The following is an 18,849-nucleotide window of genomic DNA, read 5'->3' on the forward strand; positions in this document are numbered from 1 at the left end:
AGGTGGCAGTTGAGAAATTTAAACAATTTGGATTCACAGGGGTGATGAGAGAGAATGGTAGACAAACACACCGTGATTGTTTTGGCTGCTTTTGGATTTTTTGTATTTTCCCCATGCCACCGAATAGGCATTATTTTTAGCAATTGTGTGTTTTTAAAATTGAGGTCTTCTAGAAAACAATTTGTGATTGAAATGGTTAGGGGATGACCTCACTAAAGCATTTAAATTTTAAATTAATAATTAATAATTTCAATTACAATAATGTGACCTTCTAGATGCATAAAGTTCCATGTTCTAGAATGTGATGTACATGACCATTAACTCGTGGCTCACCATACTCCTCAGTTTGTTTTGCTACCATTTGCAGAATTGTTTTATTAAATTTTGGGTAAATTACACTAAACCCCCCAACTTATAGGGTCATTTAAGAGTTCATACCCGATTTTGGGAATATCTACGAGTACATGCTCAATGTCACGGAAAATCTAAATTGCCCTTCGTTAGCGAGATCGTCAAGAATCCGTTATCTGCCTACGTGGCGAATGTGAGTTCCATTTTTTAATGAGGTGGACTTACAGGTGGACAAATAAATAATAAAAAATTATATATTTTTCAAAATTAATTTTAAATCTTTAAAATTGATTATAATAAAAAATAAAAAAATAAAATACCAACCCAGAAGAACCTACCACTCTCCCCCATCCCAACCTTCCCTCAACACCCACCCATGGCAACCCAACACAAACAAAAAAATCAATCTTCTCCGATATCCCCCTCCATTCTCAAGCATCATCCTCTCTCTCCTCCTACCACCTTCTCCAACCCAACCCAACCCTCAATATGAATCCCGACTAAATCCCTCAGCCATCACCAACTCCACCCCGAAACCCAACACTTGTGCCCCCATCCTCAGCCGCTATCTTTTTCACCAGAGAGAAGCTTGGAGAAGAACCCAGATGCATCAGCCCCATTCCATCCCCTCCTTTTATATAACATGAGCATAATCTTATGCTATTCCACTTTAAGGGAATCTTTGTCTTCATACTTCATAAAAGAATGGCACATTTCCTTCTTCTTAAATTTCAACAAGCAAAATGAATGATCCAAATATTACCAAACCTGAGAGATAGAGAATTTTCAAAAAGAACTTGAACTTCACTACAAATCTACGCCAAGCTTTTTTCTGTGGGGAAGATGGTGGATGCAAAGAAGAACGATCAGATCTGTGGGATTTGTGGTTTGGGAAAAATGATCATCGTTTTGGGGTTTATGGTTTTGGGGAAAACGATCAGATCTATGGCATAGGGGAGGTGATGGGTTGGGCTGGAACAAGAGAGATGTTAAGGCTGGGATAGGTGGCCTGAGTAAGATTGGGTGGTGGTTTGGGTGGTGGGGGCTAGGAGGAGAGGAGATCGGGAGAGAGAGAGAGAGAATATGGGCGTATGTTTTTTTTTTTTTTTAAAATTATAATTTTTTTTAATTTAATATGTTTAATTTATTACAATAATTTAAAACATAAATTTTTTATTATTTGTTGTCCACGTGGAACTCCACGTCAATTAAAAATAGGTCCCACAAATGCCACGTAGGCAGATAAAGGACTTTCTAATGATCTCGCTAACGAATGGGGCAATTTGAAAGTTTTCCGTGACGTAAATGTCCCAAAAATCAGGTATAAACTCGTAAATGATCCTATAGGTTGGGAGGTTTACTGTAGTTTACCCTAAAATTTTCCTATTTTAAGTGTTTATTGCTCAATTGGTTAAAGATTATTTATACATACATCCGAAGTGGATTCGATTATCTTTTTTCCCAATATCGCTTGTATTAAAATAAAAAATAAAAAATTTCCCTACTTCTTTTTTGTTATCTATTGGGTATGGAAATCATAGAAGTTTGAATAGATTATTGGTTGTGAAATGAAGTATCGAAAGATAAGGGTGACATTGTTGATTCTCACTGTCACGGGTATTGGAGGAATAGTATCGAGATGTCTTATTTTGGGAGAAATTGGCTTCTTTTCAGGTGGGATTGGCTGCACCTTATTGTTAGACCATCTCTAGTCATGGGCTATAAAAAATTTTGGCCAAATTTAAAGGGCAACATTTGGCCCTTTAGCCCTTCAACCAGACTACTTGTAGCAGCTTTAGCCTAGGCTAAATTTTTTTGTGGGCCCAACACATGTGCTTTCCAAGAAGAGAAAGTATTATGCGTGGGCATGAGCACGAAACATCTCGTGCAACTACATATCTAATAACCAATATTAAAGGTGTGCAGACGTCATCGAGCTAGCCGTCAGGTTTTTTTTATAAATACATGTCTAGGATTGGGTTTATTTATAAATTTGTATTTTTTTAATAACCTTTTTAAATGTTTTCAAATTCGTTTTGTTTAAAAAATATATAAAATGTACATGTGTCATATATGGAATATTGTCTCTAAATAGTAGTTTAACTAAATTAAACAATACATAGTTGTGGAATGTATGAGTGTTGTAGCATAGTTTTTCTCAAAATAATAAAATATGTAGTGCCCTAAAATATAGCTATGTTTGGCTGGAGATGGAAAAATTTAACCCTACACTATTCTTTAAAAAATTAATATTTTAGAGGGCTAAATTTATAACCTTGTGCTACATTTATCCTTATGACTAAAGATGACCTTATAGGTGTAGATACATGAACACATGTTTGCAAGTGTCAGTATTACAAGAATACGGATCCATTTATTATGCCGTGTTAAAAACAAGTACATTATTTACATGACACAAAGTTTGGTACCTGGAGTTTTTAGGATCACAACCTCAACAGAATTATGATGTCTTGGAAAAGAAAATCGCAAACATATAGAGGCCAAGAATCTATCTCAACAAGAATAATAGCGTATATGATGTAATCAATCACGTGATGAGAGATGGAGAAAAAATAAGCACGACTCATGAAGTTCGTGACAATGACAACTAAACAACCATCAACGCATCCACACTCCTTCACATTTAATGCAATCATCAACATCTCCAACCTCCAAATCATGTCTACACTACCATAATCATCACCTTCATATTCAAACTTTGCAATCAATTTTCGACATCAAGACTAGAGGGATCTGCTTATCTTCTAAAGTACACCTGTCAGATTAATATTGTTACTACAAAACATGCTCAAAAGGACCATTTGGTATGAAATATGAGAATGAAAAGAAATTGTATTTGAAGGACAACCTCATTTGATCAGTTGCTAGGCTGCCAGTCAAAGAGTGGTTTGAAGCTATAAAAACTTGTCTCTCGAAGCTCCTAGGCATTGGTCCACTCCTCCTTTTGTTTGGTACAAATTTAAATGTGGATGGTACGTATTGCAAACAACATTTAAATCATCCTCTTGAGAAGACTTGATGGCTCTTGGATAAAATGTTTTTCTTACAATGTAGGTGTTGGCTGGCATGGGAGCTGAATTATGGGGTCTATTTATAAGGGACTTTCTCTTGGTTTTTTTTATTTATTATTTATTTTTATTTTAAAATATTTAAAATATTTTTATTTATTTATTTCATGAGGGCCTTTCTCTTGCTTAGGTTGAAGGGTTTCGACATATTTTGGTTGAATGTGATTCAAACTCTGTCTTTGGTCTCTGTTGTTTTGGTTGAATGGATGATCAATCAATGATGAAGTTAAAACAGCACCGCTCAAGGCAGCCAAGGTTCATCTTTTCCACTGCTCAAATTGTTAGAATGCTACCAAAGATCATCATTTTCACCGCCTATTTTGACCAATCACAAGTGAAAGCGTACAAGGAAAGCCATAAAACTTATTGGACGCATATCAGAAGCTCGGCCAAGTAAGATGTGAAGTCTATAAATAGAAGTAAAAAGAACAAGGCAACACCAATCAACTCAAAAGCCCCTCAACGTGTAAAAAACCCTTTTTATATTTTTATCATGTAATTCCTAGTTTTCAATGTTTTTCTTTAGGATTTAGGATTTAGGGTAACTTTCGTTACAAAATCTCAAAACCCGTTCTAAGTTCGTGGGCAGTCCCCACTTCGATCGTTCATTTTTTATATCAACAGGAGTTTCTTTGTTTATCATTTTCAAAGCTAATTCTTAAGCACCATCCAATCCATCTAGATACCTTTGGATATCCGCATTTATCAAGCGATCTCAACCCGCTGAGCTACCAAGCCCAATGCCACCATCAAGCCACCGAGATCAGTGACACTATCAAACCACTCTCATTCTAAAAGTCTTGTAGTTGAGGCCTAGAACCTTATAGCCGAGAATTTGTTGCTTTATCGGCCACAACTGTTTGATAAGAAGTCAAGATCAATAGCACACCCATCACTCACTCGTACCCACGACAATTGTTGGCCACGATACTAGCACGCCACACACACATCACTAAAGAATGACATCTTTATTACCCAGTCCGCTCGACCCGCTTAATTATTTTATTCTGAAATAATTGACACTTGGCGGAATTTCTAAGTTCAACTGTAATGTGACCCATATTGAATCTAAGTCTGTAGTCTAATCACTATACATTCTACATTCTTCTCCCTTTTTCGTCAATAAAACTCAAATATTTTCTATTGGTTCTTTTATATTTGAAAGAAAAAAAAACACTTGCATCACTTTTTTGTTTTTTAGTTGAAAGTTTGTCTCTTTTCTATCATCACTATTTCTTATTTTTTGTTACATTGGAAGGAGTTGAATTGTTGACATATCCCCTTACCTTCTCTTTATCATTGAGTAACTTTAAATATTGACATTGTGTGATGTTTCATCTTAGCGATAACTATATATATATATATATATATATATATATTTATTAAGTTTTAGTTGAGAGACACTCTTGTAGATCCCACCTTACATTGTATTTCATTCATCTAAACAATCTATTTTGTAGATATTCATTCAAAGACCATCTCTGCAAAAAAATTACTTGAATCCGATATCATTTGACCACTCAATTAAATTTTTGAAATTTTAGTACTGTCTTGAAGCAACGTATTCATTGATTTTGTATGACAAAATTAGATGTCTAAATGGTTTCTAATTTGTCTAATTTTTGTAAGGATGCTCTATGAAGGAAGACCTAAAAAATAGATGGTTTGAATCATTGGAAGAAAAAAAATTGTAGCATACCCTAAAAGACGTCTCTTAAATAAAATTATTTGAGAGATCCCTCAATAGAAGGTGACTGTATATATATATATATAGTTATTTTCTCATCCAGATGTCTGTATGTTATTACCATGCAAATGTCATTATAAATTAAGAGAAAGCAAGGAGGGTAATAGAAAATACATGATGTCCGAACGTTCGTATAGGAGAATTTTTGTGTGTATATATATATATATATATATATATTTCAAAGATGACATGAAAATAACAATAATATTTTATAAAATTACTAAAATTAGAAAGCGTAGTGTGTTGCAGATAAGTCGATAATGCAGGATGAATGTGATGTTATTGTCGTTTGGTATACCTACAGATGTCGTTTTTGTTCAGAAAGAGATACGTAGGTCCCATGAAGATTGGAATCGAGCTAGAAAAGCCAATGCGCCAAGGTAAAAGATAATGGTTTAAATAATTTTTTTACGTAATTTTCATGTTGTTAACCTTTTAATTTCAGATAATATAAGTATAGCATATCAATTATCAAAATAAAATAAAAGAACATTTTTCAATATAGCAACTTAAAAAATAAAAATAAAAAACAGGAACAAGAATCTTGATGTTGATTAGAAGAGCTTTAGATTTCATTTTCTATATGAATTATTTTATGAGTCTTACAATTTCAAGAATGTTTGACTGTACTTGTATCAACTATTAAACAACTAACGACAGAGTATTTTCATTTTATATATTTAAAAAATACAATAATCTGCCTCTTGCACCTGAGTTCGATTGTCCTCACTTATCTAGTTTTAAATAGTTTATTATTGATCAATCCTTCAAAGTCAAGGCTCAACTATTAAACAACTAACAATAAAGTAACAATTTTCATTTAACATATTTAAAAAATACAATAGTCTACCTCTTACACCCGAGTTCGATTCTCCTTTCTAGTTTAAAATAATTTATTATTGATTGTATATTAGTTCATTTGTTCATATTGAAATTCACTCTAAGTTTCATTTATTTCTAACAACTAGATATTACAAATGCAACCCCATGGTGGGTTTGTGTTCAACTAGACAACCCCATAAAGCAATGGCCCAAATACTTTTGGGCCCTTTCATTATTGTCTAATCTTGATGAAGAACATATTGATTGCATTGCAGGAAGACTTGTATTTTCCTCATCCTCTGTTGCAGGACGTGTTGTGGGAGTATCTTAACAAGTTGGGGAGCTTCTTCTAAAGCGATGGCCCTTCTCTAAACTAAGGCAAAAAGGCTCTCAACACTATCATGCACCATATGTTGACCGTTGATGGTTTTTAAAATTTCAACTTTTTTGTTTTAATATTTTGGCTGTTTTCTTTTATTTATTATAAGAGTTACAATTATTTAATTTTAGGTTTTATTTTTATATTGAATGCCTTAATTTTCTCGTTTATTGTAGTGGAGGTTACATGTCATTTGATGCCTATAAAAGGTCACTCCTCCTTCACATTTGACACACCACAATCTAATTTCTCTCTTCTCCTATTTTCCTACTTTTTCTACTTTCGATTATTATTTTTGAGCAACAGTTTTGTGATTTGGAGACATTTATCCGACTATGAACATGCTTATAGCGGACCTTGAGCTTGTGTATAAGGGATCGTATCTTGAAGTCTTGTAGACCATCAGTACATGTATGTATGGAGGCTACAAAGGTTTTAGGACAATGTCTTTGATGTCAAGTATTGACGGTTCTACAAGACTCCAAGATACAACCCTCCTATACATATGCTCAAGATCCGCTATGAGCACGTTTATAATCGGATAAATGTCTCCAAGTCACAAAACTGTTGCCCAAAAATATAGTCGAAAGTAGAGAAAGTAGGAAATGAGACAAAAAGTCAGATTGTGGTGTGTGATAAGCATATATTTTATATATATTTTGTACCTCTTTTACCTATTTATTTATTGTTTTCCTTGATTTAAATAAAGTTGTTTACTCTAAGTTTCTATAGCTACAACTACACATTCATAACTTCTAACTTCGGCTTGATTTCGGTTTGAAGATTAGGGAAGATTGCCCTGAAAATGAGAAATGGTATCGCCAAATTTCCAAGGGTGGATGGCCCTTCTCCACTCAAGACCAGGCTTGCTTGTTTCGGATTGTAGTGCAGAAGGTTTGAAGGTAATCAATGCACCGTGCAGCAAAGGTTAACTTTTGATTAATTACCCAATGGAAAATGGAGATTTTCCTCAACAAGTATAAAGCCACACACATGTATTAAACAAAGTATTTTAGTAGCATCGTCCAAGAAGTTAGCTTTACGAAACATGTGATAAAATTGAATGTGTTGGAAAGAAGTAGCTAGCTGAAGAATATAACGAATAATATTACAAATCCTCTACAGAACTTAGGATTTGTCCAAGAAAGAATCAAGAAGAAGCTGACATTTGAGTCTACTTCAGCTATGATTTGAGAAAAACCTTCTTAAGAGCATGAATGAGCCATTCTCGACCCTCAGCAATGAGGACATTATCAAAACCCAAAATTAACACCATGCAGGCGTCATTCTAAAATGAGGGCCTTATCTAAGGGTCCTTAAATAATGTCATATCTCTGAATTGTTGGATTAAGAGATCATATCTCTTAAATGAGGTCATATTTCTTAATAGTGAGGGCCTTATCTATAGAATTATTGCACCACACAGAATAAGCGTTTGAATTGTGTTCGGGATGGAACTGTTTCTGAAATGGGTTGGGTTGAAGACTGTGAATTGTGGGGCTACGGTTATGAGTGCTTAGTTGGTTAGCTCTTATCCAACGGTTAAGAGATAGCCTTACCTAAGGGTCATATATAAAGCCCTCACTACAGAATGACTCTCATTACTTGTGTTTTTGTTGCTCAAATGAAACCAAAATAAGGATGTGAGGTAGAATTATTCCTAGCTAGGGATGGAGAGGTCATATAAGAACAAATAAGTTGATGTATTATGATTGATTAAGAAAAAAAAACCCAGCTTTTGAAGTAAGGTGCACAAAGAAAAATTGTCAAAGCCGAAAGATGTGATATATATATTTTTCCTATAATATGTTTAATATTAATTAGTAGTTAGGAAGGAATAGAGGATTCTGGCCAAATATATTTTGTTTAAAAGATCTAGTTAGAAGGGACTGGGATGTGTCCAAATAGTTCTTCAAATCTCAACAACCACACAGCACCAACTTTTCATGAACTTTTTTTTAGGAACTTTCCTATCGAAAATAGTGATAACATATTAAACTCACACACGGATGGTAGGACTCGAACCTAAAATCTTTCTTGGAGAGAGCATTTACTCTAAACCACTACACTAGTAGGTCCTTTGCATTACCTTTAATTGAAAAAAGAATGAATATATTAATAACCAATACAATATTTTAGATAAACACTAAAATGATCGCAGCGATGACAATTATCAATGTGGTCCTAATTTCTTTTCTTCATTTAAAAAATTATGTTCAACAATGTGGTCCTTATATATACACACAATGACACACATATACAGTACATGTATGGATGTCTTTGGATTGAAAATTCATGTGGGAAGTACACACAAGTCTAATTCTACAAGTATATTGTTTAGGGTTTAGCACTATTCAAGATAATATTATTCCAAATTAATTAAATTTTGGGTTCTCGTGGGGATGGATATTAAGATGACAAGTGCCATAGGACAAAAAATTTAAAATAAAATAAAAGTCCAAGACCAAATTGATGGGGGGTAGTTTGGTAATCATGTCATGTGCAAAATATGTATAAGGACGTTACTGTGGCTCACAAATTCACAGTCACATTAAAGTTATATAGTTTTCTCCTAATCCAAATCGTAAGTGAAATAGCTAAGGAAACCTTCCCTCTCTTTCTTGTACGCTTTCCTCTGAAAGTTATCTGATGCTTATAAACCCTAGCTAGCCACCATATATTTCCTCTTAGATAGATAGAACATAATTTTCTTTGGGGTTTTTTTTTTTTTGGGTGGGTTTGTAATGAATTATGTAATCTCCACTCACAAAATCACATTCCCTACTATAAGATATGATATCAGATTCTTATATGTTATAATAATACTATTGTTTCATGTCTGTTAGAAGGCAAAAGAATAATGTGGAAACTGAAGCTTTCAGAAGGCAAAGATCCATGGCTTACAAGTGTAAATAATCACATTGGAAGACAATATTGGGAGTTTGATCCAAATCTCGGAACACCAGAAGAGAGAGATCAAGTGGAAAAAGCTCGTCACGAGTTTTGCAAGAATCGTTTTCAATCCAAACATAGCTCTGATCTCCTAATGAGACTTCAGGTGAGGCAGCTCTCACTGTGCATGGTTTCTCTCATAAATATTTCATTATTCTGATATATATGAAATTAATTAATTTGGGTTAATTAACTAACTGTATGTGCATATATATATTTGAATACAAAGTTTGCAAAAGAGAAAGCATGTGAAATGAAGCAAGTACCAGCTCAGGTGAAAGTGAGAAGTGATGAAGAAGAAATAAGTGAGGAAGCAGTGGGGATCACACTGAGAAGGGCCTTGAGCTTTTACTCCACTCTGCAGGCTGAGGATGGTTTCTGGCCTGGTGACTATGGGGGACCTTTGTTTCTTCTACCTGGCTTGGTAAGATTAATTTCAATATATATATTTTTTTATACAAACGAAATTGGGATAGGAGAATCGAACCTAGGATCTCGGGTAGGGTAAATGCTCCCCTGTGATTAATTTCAATACTTAACCTATATCTGTTACTATGTGTATACAAATACCTTTTCATAATTTCCACTCCTATAATAAGACTAAGGTTGGGTTATACACATTGACCTTAATTACCATATATTCTCTTTCATTTTTTGGTTCAAAAGACCAACCATATAAACGAGGTGAAAAACTAACTACTCATGCAAAACCATTCACGTTGTTCAAAACTTCTAATGTCAAATAAAATAATAAAAAGTAATATTATATGACGTGACACACGAGAAGTGACATGTGTAAATTATTAACTTATCATAATAATTGATGTAATAAGTTAGTCCGAATACATTAACAAATAATCTAAAGATGCATCCACTCTAACATTACTTAAAAAATATATAATTTCGGTAAGCTTCCCCGAAGAAAGATCCAAAACTCTGCAGCCTCACACTAAATTTATAGGAATATATGTTTCAATTTTGAAGGATTTGCTAAAATTTTCTGCGTGAATTAACTCTAGCATTTTAGAGCTTTGCTTAAAGATGTATACCTCAAGTTACATAAGTACGTATTTAGGCTCTCGATCGAGGGATAAAGTTATGAAAGTTGAAGGGATAATGCCATTATTCATCTTAAATTTATGAAAGTTCAAGGGATAAAGTTCCTTATAATATTAAACACTAATGTATAATGCCTCTGTAATTTCATGGAACATTCATTCAAACATAATATATTGTATAATTCCTTTTCATCACATATATGGTCCCCCTTTTCCCCTCTTTTAGTCGTTCAAACGGACTGTCGATACATTTAACGTCATAGTCATTTTCTTCATATAAAATGATAATAAATGTATGATGATAATGAAAGTATCCATTAAATGGATATTTTTTTAGTCTATTCGAACATACGAGTTCAAATCAATAAGTAAGACTTTTTTTCTCCCCTTTAATAAAAACTTTTCATTGCTGTAACAATGATCCAATGCAATGGTCCCCTTTCCCTCTTCTCCCCACTTGCCCTCCCTTTCTCTTGGTTTTCAATATATATATATATATATATATATATATATAACGGATGAATTCTATGTCGTAGTCATATTTGTTGGTTTTGTATATCATTTATATACATTAATCCCCATCAAATGTTTGTTTATATATACAATGTCCTACAATTAATAATATACAATTGTATAGAAAACAACTTTACATTAAAATCAAGCTGGCTCCCTTCATTATTGATGGTCCTATTTTCCACCTCCCTTTTCCTTAATTCTTTATATTTTTATTTATTTATTTATTTATAATATGAGAACTTTTTGCCTGTCTCCTTAGAGCACTTCCAGCAGCAAAGGCTGGGCTCGGGCTGGGGGGGTTTACCTCTTCTATTTTATTTGTTTTTGTTCCCTTTTTGGTGCTACAATAATACACTGCGTAAGTACCTAGCTGGCCAATATACCATATATCCCCCCTTCTCTCAATCCTTCTTCATTGTCCGTAAGGAATCCCACAAAACATGGAAATCGAACAAGAAATCTAGGGTTTAGGGAATCCTTTGCAGTCCACAAGTACCCGAGAGAAACACAATTCAAAAATTAAAATAAAAAACGAAAGGAGAAAATATAATGTTAGTTTGTATGTATATATCTAACATTATATTTAGATATTGGGAAACACTGGACCTCGGATGCAGTAATAACTGCTTTTAACCACTTCAACTACAAGTCTCTTGTCAAGAGAAACTTCATTCAGTTATTAACAGTTAGGGTTTAGGGTATTGTAGTGATTGATAAAACCATCCACACTATATGCTGCATACCATCATCTATTGTTGTTGTTAATTGTTCTTGTATATTGTAGTGATTGATTTAGAATACCGTCATAGTGACATTCTGTGTTAGTGTGGGATAGCAATCATACAAGATGTCTCACCCTTATATCGCACAAATTAATTTAAGCAATGGGGTTTTGTCCCAGGTTATTGGCTTATCTGTAACAGGGGCCCTTCATGCAATCTTGCCGCATGAGCATCAACAGGAGATCTGGCGCTATCTGTACAACCATCAGGTATATCAATTTCTTAATTTTCCTGAATGCTACCCGTCATTTGAAATGATATATTTAATGAGATTAATTAACAGCTGATGACATGATCGACCACAAAAAGTAGTAATTGATGTGTTCAATACTAGGCTGACTTTGGCCATTTATTTGGAACCAATCAAATTATCTTCTAGAGGTAATTAAATAAATTATATATGTGAACTAACAAATCCATTGGATATGGGTTGACTGACATAACCAATTAACCAAACCACCTAATTCTTCTGTCTTTGAATGGAAGTATTAATACCCACAATCCATTTTAATATTTATGGTTATCTTTTGGTAGTAGGGTTTTCTCATATGCACGCTCTTAAAGTGTTATAAGAGTTCGAACTTGAGACCACTAACTCGTTGACTACTACAAGTGTATTATTACAAATGTTTTTTTTGGTGCAACCTAATTGTAATGAATTGCAGAATATAGATGGAGGTTGGGGATTGCATATAGAAGGCCCCAGCACAATGTTCTGTACAGCTCTGTCCTATGTCACTTTGAGATTGCTTGGAGAGGAAATGGACGGTGGTGATGGCGCCATGGATCGGGCAAGAAAATGGATTCTTGATCGTGGTGGGGTTACCTTCATTCCATCATGGGGAAAGATGTGGCTTTCAGTAAGCACACTTTTATTAACAAATTAAGCTGCCATTGCCCTCCACTAATTACTGTGGTCCTAAGCGGTTTATGAAATTAGCCAAAACAAAAATACAAGTTTATTTGTTCATGGATTGATAAATTTTTTTGATTGTTTTGCCGCCATATGTTAATGCTCATCATCTTGCACGGTTTTAACTGTAGCTTAATTTGGAAATAAAATTGGTAGGTCCTTGGTGTCTACGAATGGAGTGGAAACAATCCACTGCCACCGGAGTTGTGGCTTTTACCTTACTCTCTCCCAATACACCCAGGTGTGTAGACGTATTAAAAGCTTTTTATTTTTCTTTTATACTTATGATATATTAAAAGTGAGAAATCGAGCATAAGATTTTGCGTTCAAAACGCCTTTATTTTGCATTGTTTTTTTCTTTTGTTTTCTTCTTCTTTGTTTATAACATGTATAATGTGCAAGAATATTATCTATGAATGCATGTGAACGGAGAAAATTAACGAAGAATCTGCTAATTAATTATAGCTACAGAATGCAGACAAAAAGCTTAAGAAATTAAAAGTCAATCATGAAATGGATTAATGAATTAATTATGCACTGATGATGGTGCAGGTCGAATGTGGTGTCACTGCAGGATGGTTTATCTGCCCATGTCATATTTATATGGGAAGAGATTTGTGGGTCCCATCAACGGCCTTGTTTTATCACTCAGAAGAGAGCTTTATATCTTTCCCTATCAACTGATTGATTGGGACCAAGCAAGAAATCTATGCGCTAAGGTGCTACGTATTCTTTCTAGCCTTTTAGTTCTCATTAATTTAAACAAATAAATAAAATACAAATTTATAAATAAAATAACATCTTATACATATAATATTAACTGCAAAAAAATTATTTAAGAAAATTTCTTTTTGAATCAAACTTAAGCAAATAAAGACCCTTGCCAGTTGTATTATATGGGTCCATTTGGATCGAGTGATTCCAAATTTAGGAATTTAGGTGACATTGTAAGGTTAAATTGGATGTTTATATTACTACAGTCTATATGTATGTCAAGATTTGAATAAATAAATAAAATTAAAGAAAACAAAATGGCTATTGTATATAGTCACTTCAATATAAATCATTCAAATATTATACATCTAGTTATTTCAAATACATACAATCTAATGTATCTAGTTTTCTTTAGCAAATTTAACTTTGTTGTCAAATCCAATCCTTTAACGTCCATCTAAATAGAGCCTAAATTGTAAAGGACTCACTAGTATAGTGGTTTAGAGCAAATATGATCTTCCTTCCTCCCCCAAAGAAAAGTCATGAGTTCGAGTTCTATAGTATTCGTATAATCTCGACTGTTTTTTTTAATACATCTTCTCTCTTATGAGCACTCTTACCTTCATATGCATCATCTATGGCATAACGATCGATTTTAATTTTTAATTAATTAAGAAAAATGGAAAACCAATTTAGGACCGCATGACATATTATTATATGTATTTGAAAGCATGATGGAGTCTTGGGGATGCTGCAATGCAAGTAACCAATGAAGTGCCAAGCAGTGCAGGTCGAAGGACTAAAATACACTTACCAGAAAAATAAAAAGATCAAACTACAAATATGTAAAAAAGAAAGAGTCAACTGACAACAGGCAAGTCAAATTTGGTGGAAGGTTGTGAGGCCCACTCAAATATCAGATGGAGTCATAAGAATTCAAACAAGTTAGAATTGAGGAATTGAGATGACTTTATTCTTCCTAGTTTATTAATCGAATCTGATCTCATGACATGATCATGTTTTTCATAATCATGTACATTTAAAATATAAGACATATGCCAATAATAATTTAACTTTTTAAAGTAAATATAATTTAAAAAGTGCGTGGTTGTGGTTAGTTTCATAAACTTTGGTTCAAATGACATTAAAAACAGTAGACAAAGATGTACTACCAAATTTAATGTTTTGACGCAAGGAAGGGAAAAAAAAGGAAAAAGGAAGAGTGTGTGGTGTTATTAGGCTAGGTCTAGAAATATTCTTGATCATTCTAATTAGATCATAGATTTGGGCCTCCCATTTTCCTTGTACTAATAGTTTGTTAATTAGGTTCTATTAGGGTTTGATAGCTCAACTGCTAATTAAACTTCTTTTATGGGTTTAGTTGCACCAAAATCTAATCCCAACCTTTAATTTATCAGTTGAAATCAATCAAATTATGACATTTCAACCTTGGTACTTTAAGCTTGATATGTTTTATAGTCTAATGATATCCAATCCGAATTGATTGGAAATCACAATTTCAGTTTCATTGAAACCTGTTTTTCCTTTTCTGTTAACAATCTAAATCCAATATAGAGAAACTTAACAAAGATAAACTAAAACAATCTTCCTCTTCTGAACAATTTGCATGCAGGAGGACTTGTATTATCCACATCCCATTTTGCAGGACATCTTGTGGGGGAGTCTTCAAAAGGTCGGGGAGCCTCTTCTCATGAAATGGCCATTCTCAAGGCTAAGGCAAAAGGCTCTCCGCACTGTAATGCAGCACATACACTACGAGGATGAAAACACTCAGTATATTTGCATTGGACCTGTCAATAAGGTTTGCTTAAAAAAGAAAAATACAAGGAAAAAAAAAAATATGCAAGAAAGAAAGCAGACTCTATCAATTTATTTTGGGTTATTTTGGAGATTAATTACCAGACCAAGTGTGTTTTTTCTTCATGATCAACAGGTACTAAACATGATTTGTTGTTGGTTGGAGGATCCAAATTCAAAAGCATACAAGAACCATCTTTCAAGAATCAAAGATTATCTTTGGGTTGCAGAAGATGGAATGAAAATGCAGGTCCTCAAATGAATAATTAATATTGTTTAATGATTAATCAATGATTACATAATTATATTTAAAGGATGTGTGAGACTAATTAAACATTATTTTGATGTCATGTAGGGATACAATGGATCTCAGTTTTGGGATGTTGCTTTGGCTGTGCAAGCAATCCTTGCAACCAACCTTGTCAATGAATCTGGTTTTGTGCTTCAGAAGGCGCACAATTTCATAAAAAACACACAAGTATTTAACCTCAAACTTAATTGATCACTACCAAAACATAATATAATATAATTAAGATATGACATCCCCATTTAACTATAATCAACTGGGTTTTGGTGCGTGAATTAAGGTTAAGACAAACAGCTCTGGCAATCTTAGTTATTGGTACCGCCACATTTCGAAAGGTGGATGGCCGTTCTCTACTTCAGACAATGGTTGGCCTGTCTCAGATTGTACGGCAGAAGGTTTGAAGGTAATCCCTTGCCTTGTACCTCAATTACAACATATACTTGAGGGTTTTGAGTTGGCATAAAATAATATTGGAGAAACTGCATTTTCTGATTATATATATTAACTGACCACATAATGCAACACATGATGTGCATTACGAGCTGGTTAAACGGTTTTCGGATTCAAGTGATTTCTTGCAAAGATGATCTTTGAGAGAATACTTCGAAAATAGATGGTTCGGAAATAGAATGTAGAATGAGCGCTACAAAAGTGTCCCTCAATAAGCTTATTTGAACATCCCTTGAAGTTCTATATATATAAACATAACATTAATTGATGTAAGAATAAAGCTATTTATATCATCTCAACTGACTATATCTAAGGAACAAACAGTTGATTTGTATATAAAATATGAACATGGCAATATATAATGCAAGCTAATTTATTTGCAGATCCCTTATGATTGTCACCTTTGTTAGTTTGTAGCTTAAACAACTTTGAAAAACTTACACCAACTAATTACAGGCGGCACTCTTACTATCACTTATGCCGTCTGAAATTGTGGGAGAAGCCATGCAAGCGGATCAACTATATGATGCTGTAAATGTGATATTATCCCTACAGGTAAAAACTACTTTTAATTAGTATTTATATAGTTCATTAGAAGTTGATTCGATTAAGTATAATCACGGGACTTTGTTCAAGTTTTTAGGCCGCGAGTGTAGTTCTCTTGTTTGTCACACTGTCTGACATATGGATCATTGATCATGATGATTCTTGTCTTAATGTATAGTTGAGATTCACTCATTATAAATATATGCTTGACAATATAAGTCTGACAAGAAAACATTATCAACGTCATAGAGTCATGCCTCCACGCGTGCGTTTAATAAGTTTCCAATAAATTTACTCTTTGACACAACAGAACAGTACTGGAGGATTTGCATCGTATGAACTCACAAGATCCTATGCCTGGTTGGAGGTGATGAAGCAATTCTGTCCTTTTCAATGGATATTTAGAGTACGTTAATTAACTTTTTGGAGAAGATCTGATACGCTTTTCAATCCCAGATGATCAATCCAGCTGAAACATTTGGAGACATCATTATTGATTATCAGTAAGATACAAAAATACTTTGTTTTCTGTCGAAAACAAATAAAATAGTGGCACAAAAGATCTTATGACATTTTATATCCTCATAAAAAAATGTAGGTACGTGGAATGCACATCAGCAGCAATTGAAGGCCTTAAATCATTCATGAAATTATATCCAGGACATAGGAGGAAAGAAATTGAAGCATGTATTGCAAAGGCAATTAAATTCATCGAGAGCATACAACTACCTGATGGCTCATGGTAATTTGTTTCTCTTAGTGAAATATTAGAATGGTTAAATTAATATGACTAGATGTGATTTTTAATCTTAGCAGTGAAATATTTGGTAGCCTAAAAACAACCTTGATTTGGATTATGTTTAATCCTACTAGGCTCAACGTCGTAGGATTATGAATCCCACCAAAAGGTTGGGGTTAAGTTCTACACCATGTAATATAATAGCATATTTCAGTTAAGCTAATCCCTTAATCATGTATAGTTCCAAACACATCACTCGATTAGTGTTATCTTCTCCAATAATGTAATCCAATGCGATCTAATTCTACCTCATACTCCAATCCAATCCAAATCAGCAAATATGACCTTATATCAATCAATTAATGTTGCAGGTATGGGTCTTGGGGAGTCTGCTACACCTATGGAACATGGTTTGGGATAAAGGGGTTAGTGGCTGGCGGTAAGAACTACCATACTAGCCATAGCATTAGAAGAGCATGTGATTTCTTACTGTCCAAACAACTTGGTTCGGGCGGCTGGGGAGAGAGCTACCTATCATGCCAAAACAAGGTAAGGATCAATAAATTTTGGGAATCCATATATGTTTTGGTAAAATTCTAATTATCTATGTTCATTTTCAACTGACACCATTGGGTTGATTTGTTGAGTTTAGGAGGTTTTTCTGTTTAGTTTGTGACTATTATAATTCAAGGAAGCAGAGGATGTATGATTGTAGCTATAGAAGCGGCAATGTCCTCTTGTCACACAATTTAGCATCTTATGTTAAGAGATTGTGACCTACCTAATAATTTAGAAGCACATTCTGACAACATAAGCTGCTAGACTATTCGACAATAGAATAGTTTCGATTACATAATAACAGCATTTGCTGTTATATATTATCTCACCAGACTATCCGTCAAGAGCACATTTTGAATTGTACAATAGCAGCATTATGCTATTACATACATATTTGTAACGGTGTCTATTCTTCTGTGAGTGGACTAATAGGTATACACAAATCTCGAAGGGAACAAACCACACATGGTGAATACTGGATGGGCAATGTTGGGTCTGATTGAAGCAGGCCAGGTGTGTTGCAGTCTGTTTCTCCTACAAAACCTATGTCCATAGAAATAGTAGATAACAATTTATTTGTTTTGTTTTATTTTACCATTTTTGACTGTTTAGGCTGAGAGGGATCCGATCCCCTTGCATCGTGCAGCAAAGCTGTTGATTAACTCACAGATGGAAAATGGAGATTTCCCACAACAGGTACATTAACTATTAGTTTAGCGGTACTTCTCTTCCTAATCTCGAAAGATGGCTTAAATTCAAATCTCCATATATGCATAACACACTTTCCATCCTAAAATATTACTTTTTTCTTTTTTTTTTTTGGTGTGGAGGACAGCAAATCATGGGAGTCTTCAATAAAAATTGCATGATCAGTTATTCTGCATACAGAAATATCTTCCCCATATGGGCACTTGGAGAATATCGCAATCGGGTATTGGCATTGCTACCTTATAAATGTATAAATCAAATTACCAGAAAATGAGTGTTTAAATGATCATGTACAAACAATCATGTGTTTTATTGGCTTTTGTCGTTTCCTTTCTATGTAGATATTACGTTGGTTAATATGATGTATGTATAATAAATGTTTTATATCCCAGTCCAAAAG

The 18,849-nt window shown here is 33.8% G+C and overlaps 1 protein-coding gene across 2 annotated transcripts; it reads left to right on the forward strand.

Annotated features, from left to right (window-relative positions):
• Nucleotides 1–9,012: 9,012 nt before the first annotated feature.
• LOC103323710 (cycloartenol synthase 2-like) lies at nucleotides 9,013–18,835 on the forward strand. 2 transcript variants are annotated; one of them, XM_089045057.1, is made up of 18 exons: nucleotides 9,013–9,446; nucleotides 9,570–9,764; nucleotides 11,816–11,905; nucleotides 12,362–12,556; nucleotides 12,766–12,850; nucleotides 13,162–13,328; nucleotides 14,957–15,145; nucleotides 15,278–15,391; nucleotides 15,497–15,619; nucleotides 15,729–15,851; nucleotides 16,355–16,453; nucleotides 16,755–16,811; nucleotides 16,901–16,947; nucleotides 17,043–17,186; nucleotides 17,555–17,732; nucleotides 18,174–18,254; nucleotides 18,388–18,437; nucleotides 18,577–18,806. In XM_089045057.1, exons 1-17 carry the CDS (start codon nucleotides 9,249–9,251, stop codon nucleotides 18,397–18,399), a joined length of 2,097 nt encoding a protein of 698 aa, XP_088901183.1. In that variant the 5' UTR covers nucleotides 9,013–9,248; the 3' UTR covers nucleotides 18,400–18,437; nucleotides 18,577–18,806. The 2 variants fall into 2 exon arrangements, with proteins under 2 accessions (XP_088901183.1, XP_008223939.2); XM_008225717.3 differs by having other exon boundaries at nucleotides 9,020–9,446; nucleotides 18,354–18,437; nucleotides 18,577–18,835.
• Nucleotides 18,836–18,849: the final 14 nt, after the last annotated feature.

This window comes from Prunus mume, linkage group LG2 (assembly GCF_029339155.1).
Source record: "Prunus mume cultivar Tortuosa linkage group LG2, ASM2933915v1, whole genome shotgun sequence".
In the NCBI taxonomy this organism is placed as follows: Eukaryota; Viridiplantae; Streptophyta; class Magnoliopsida; order Rosales; family Rosaceae; genus Prunus; species Prunus mume.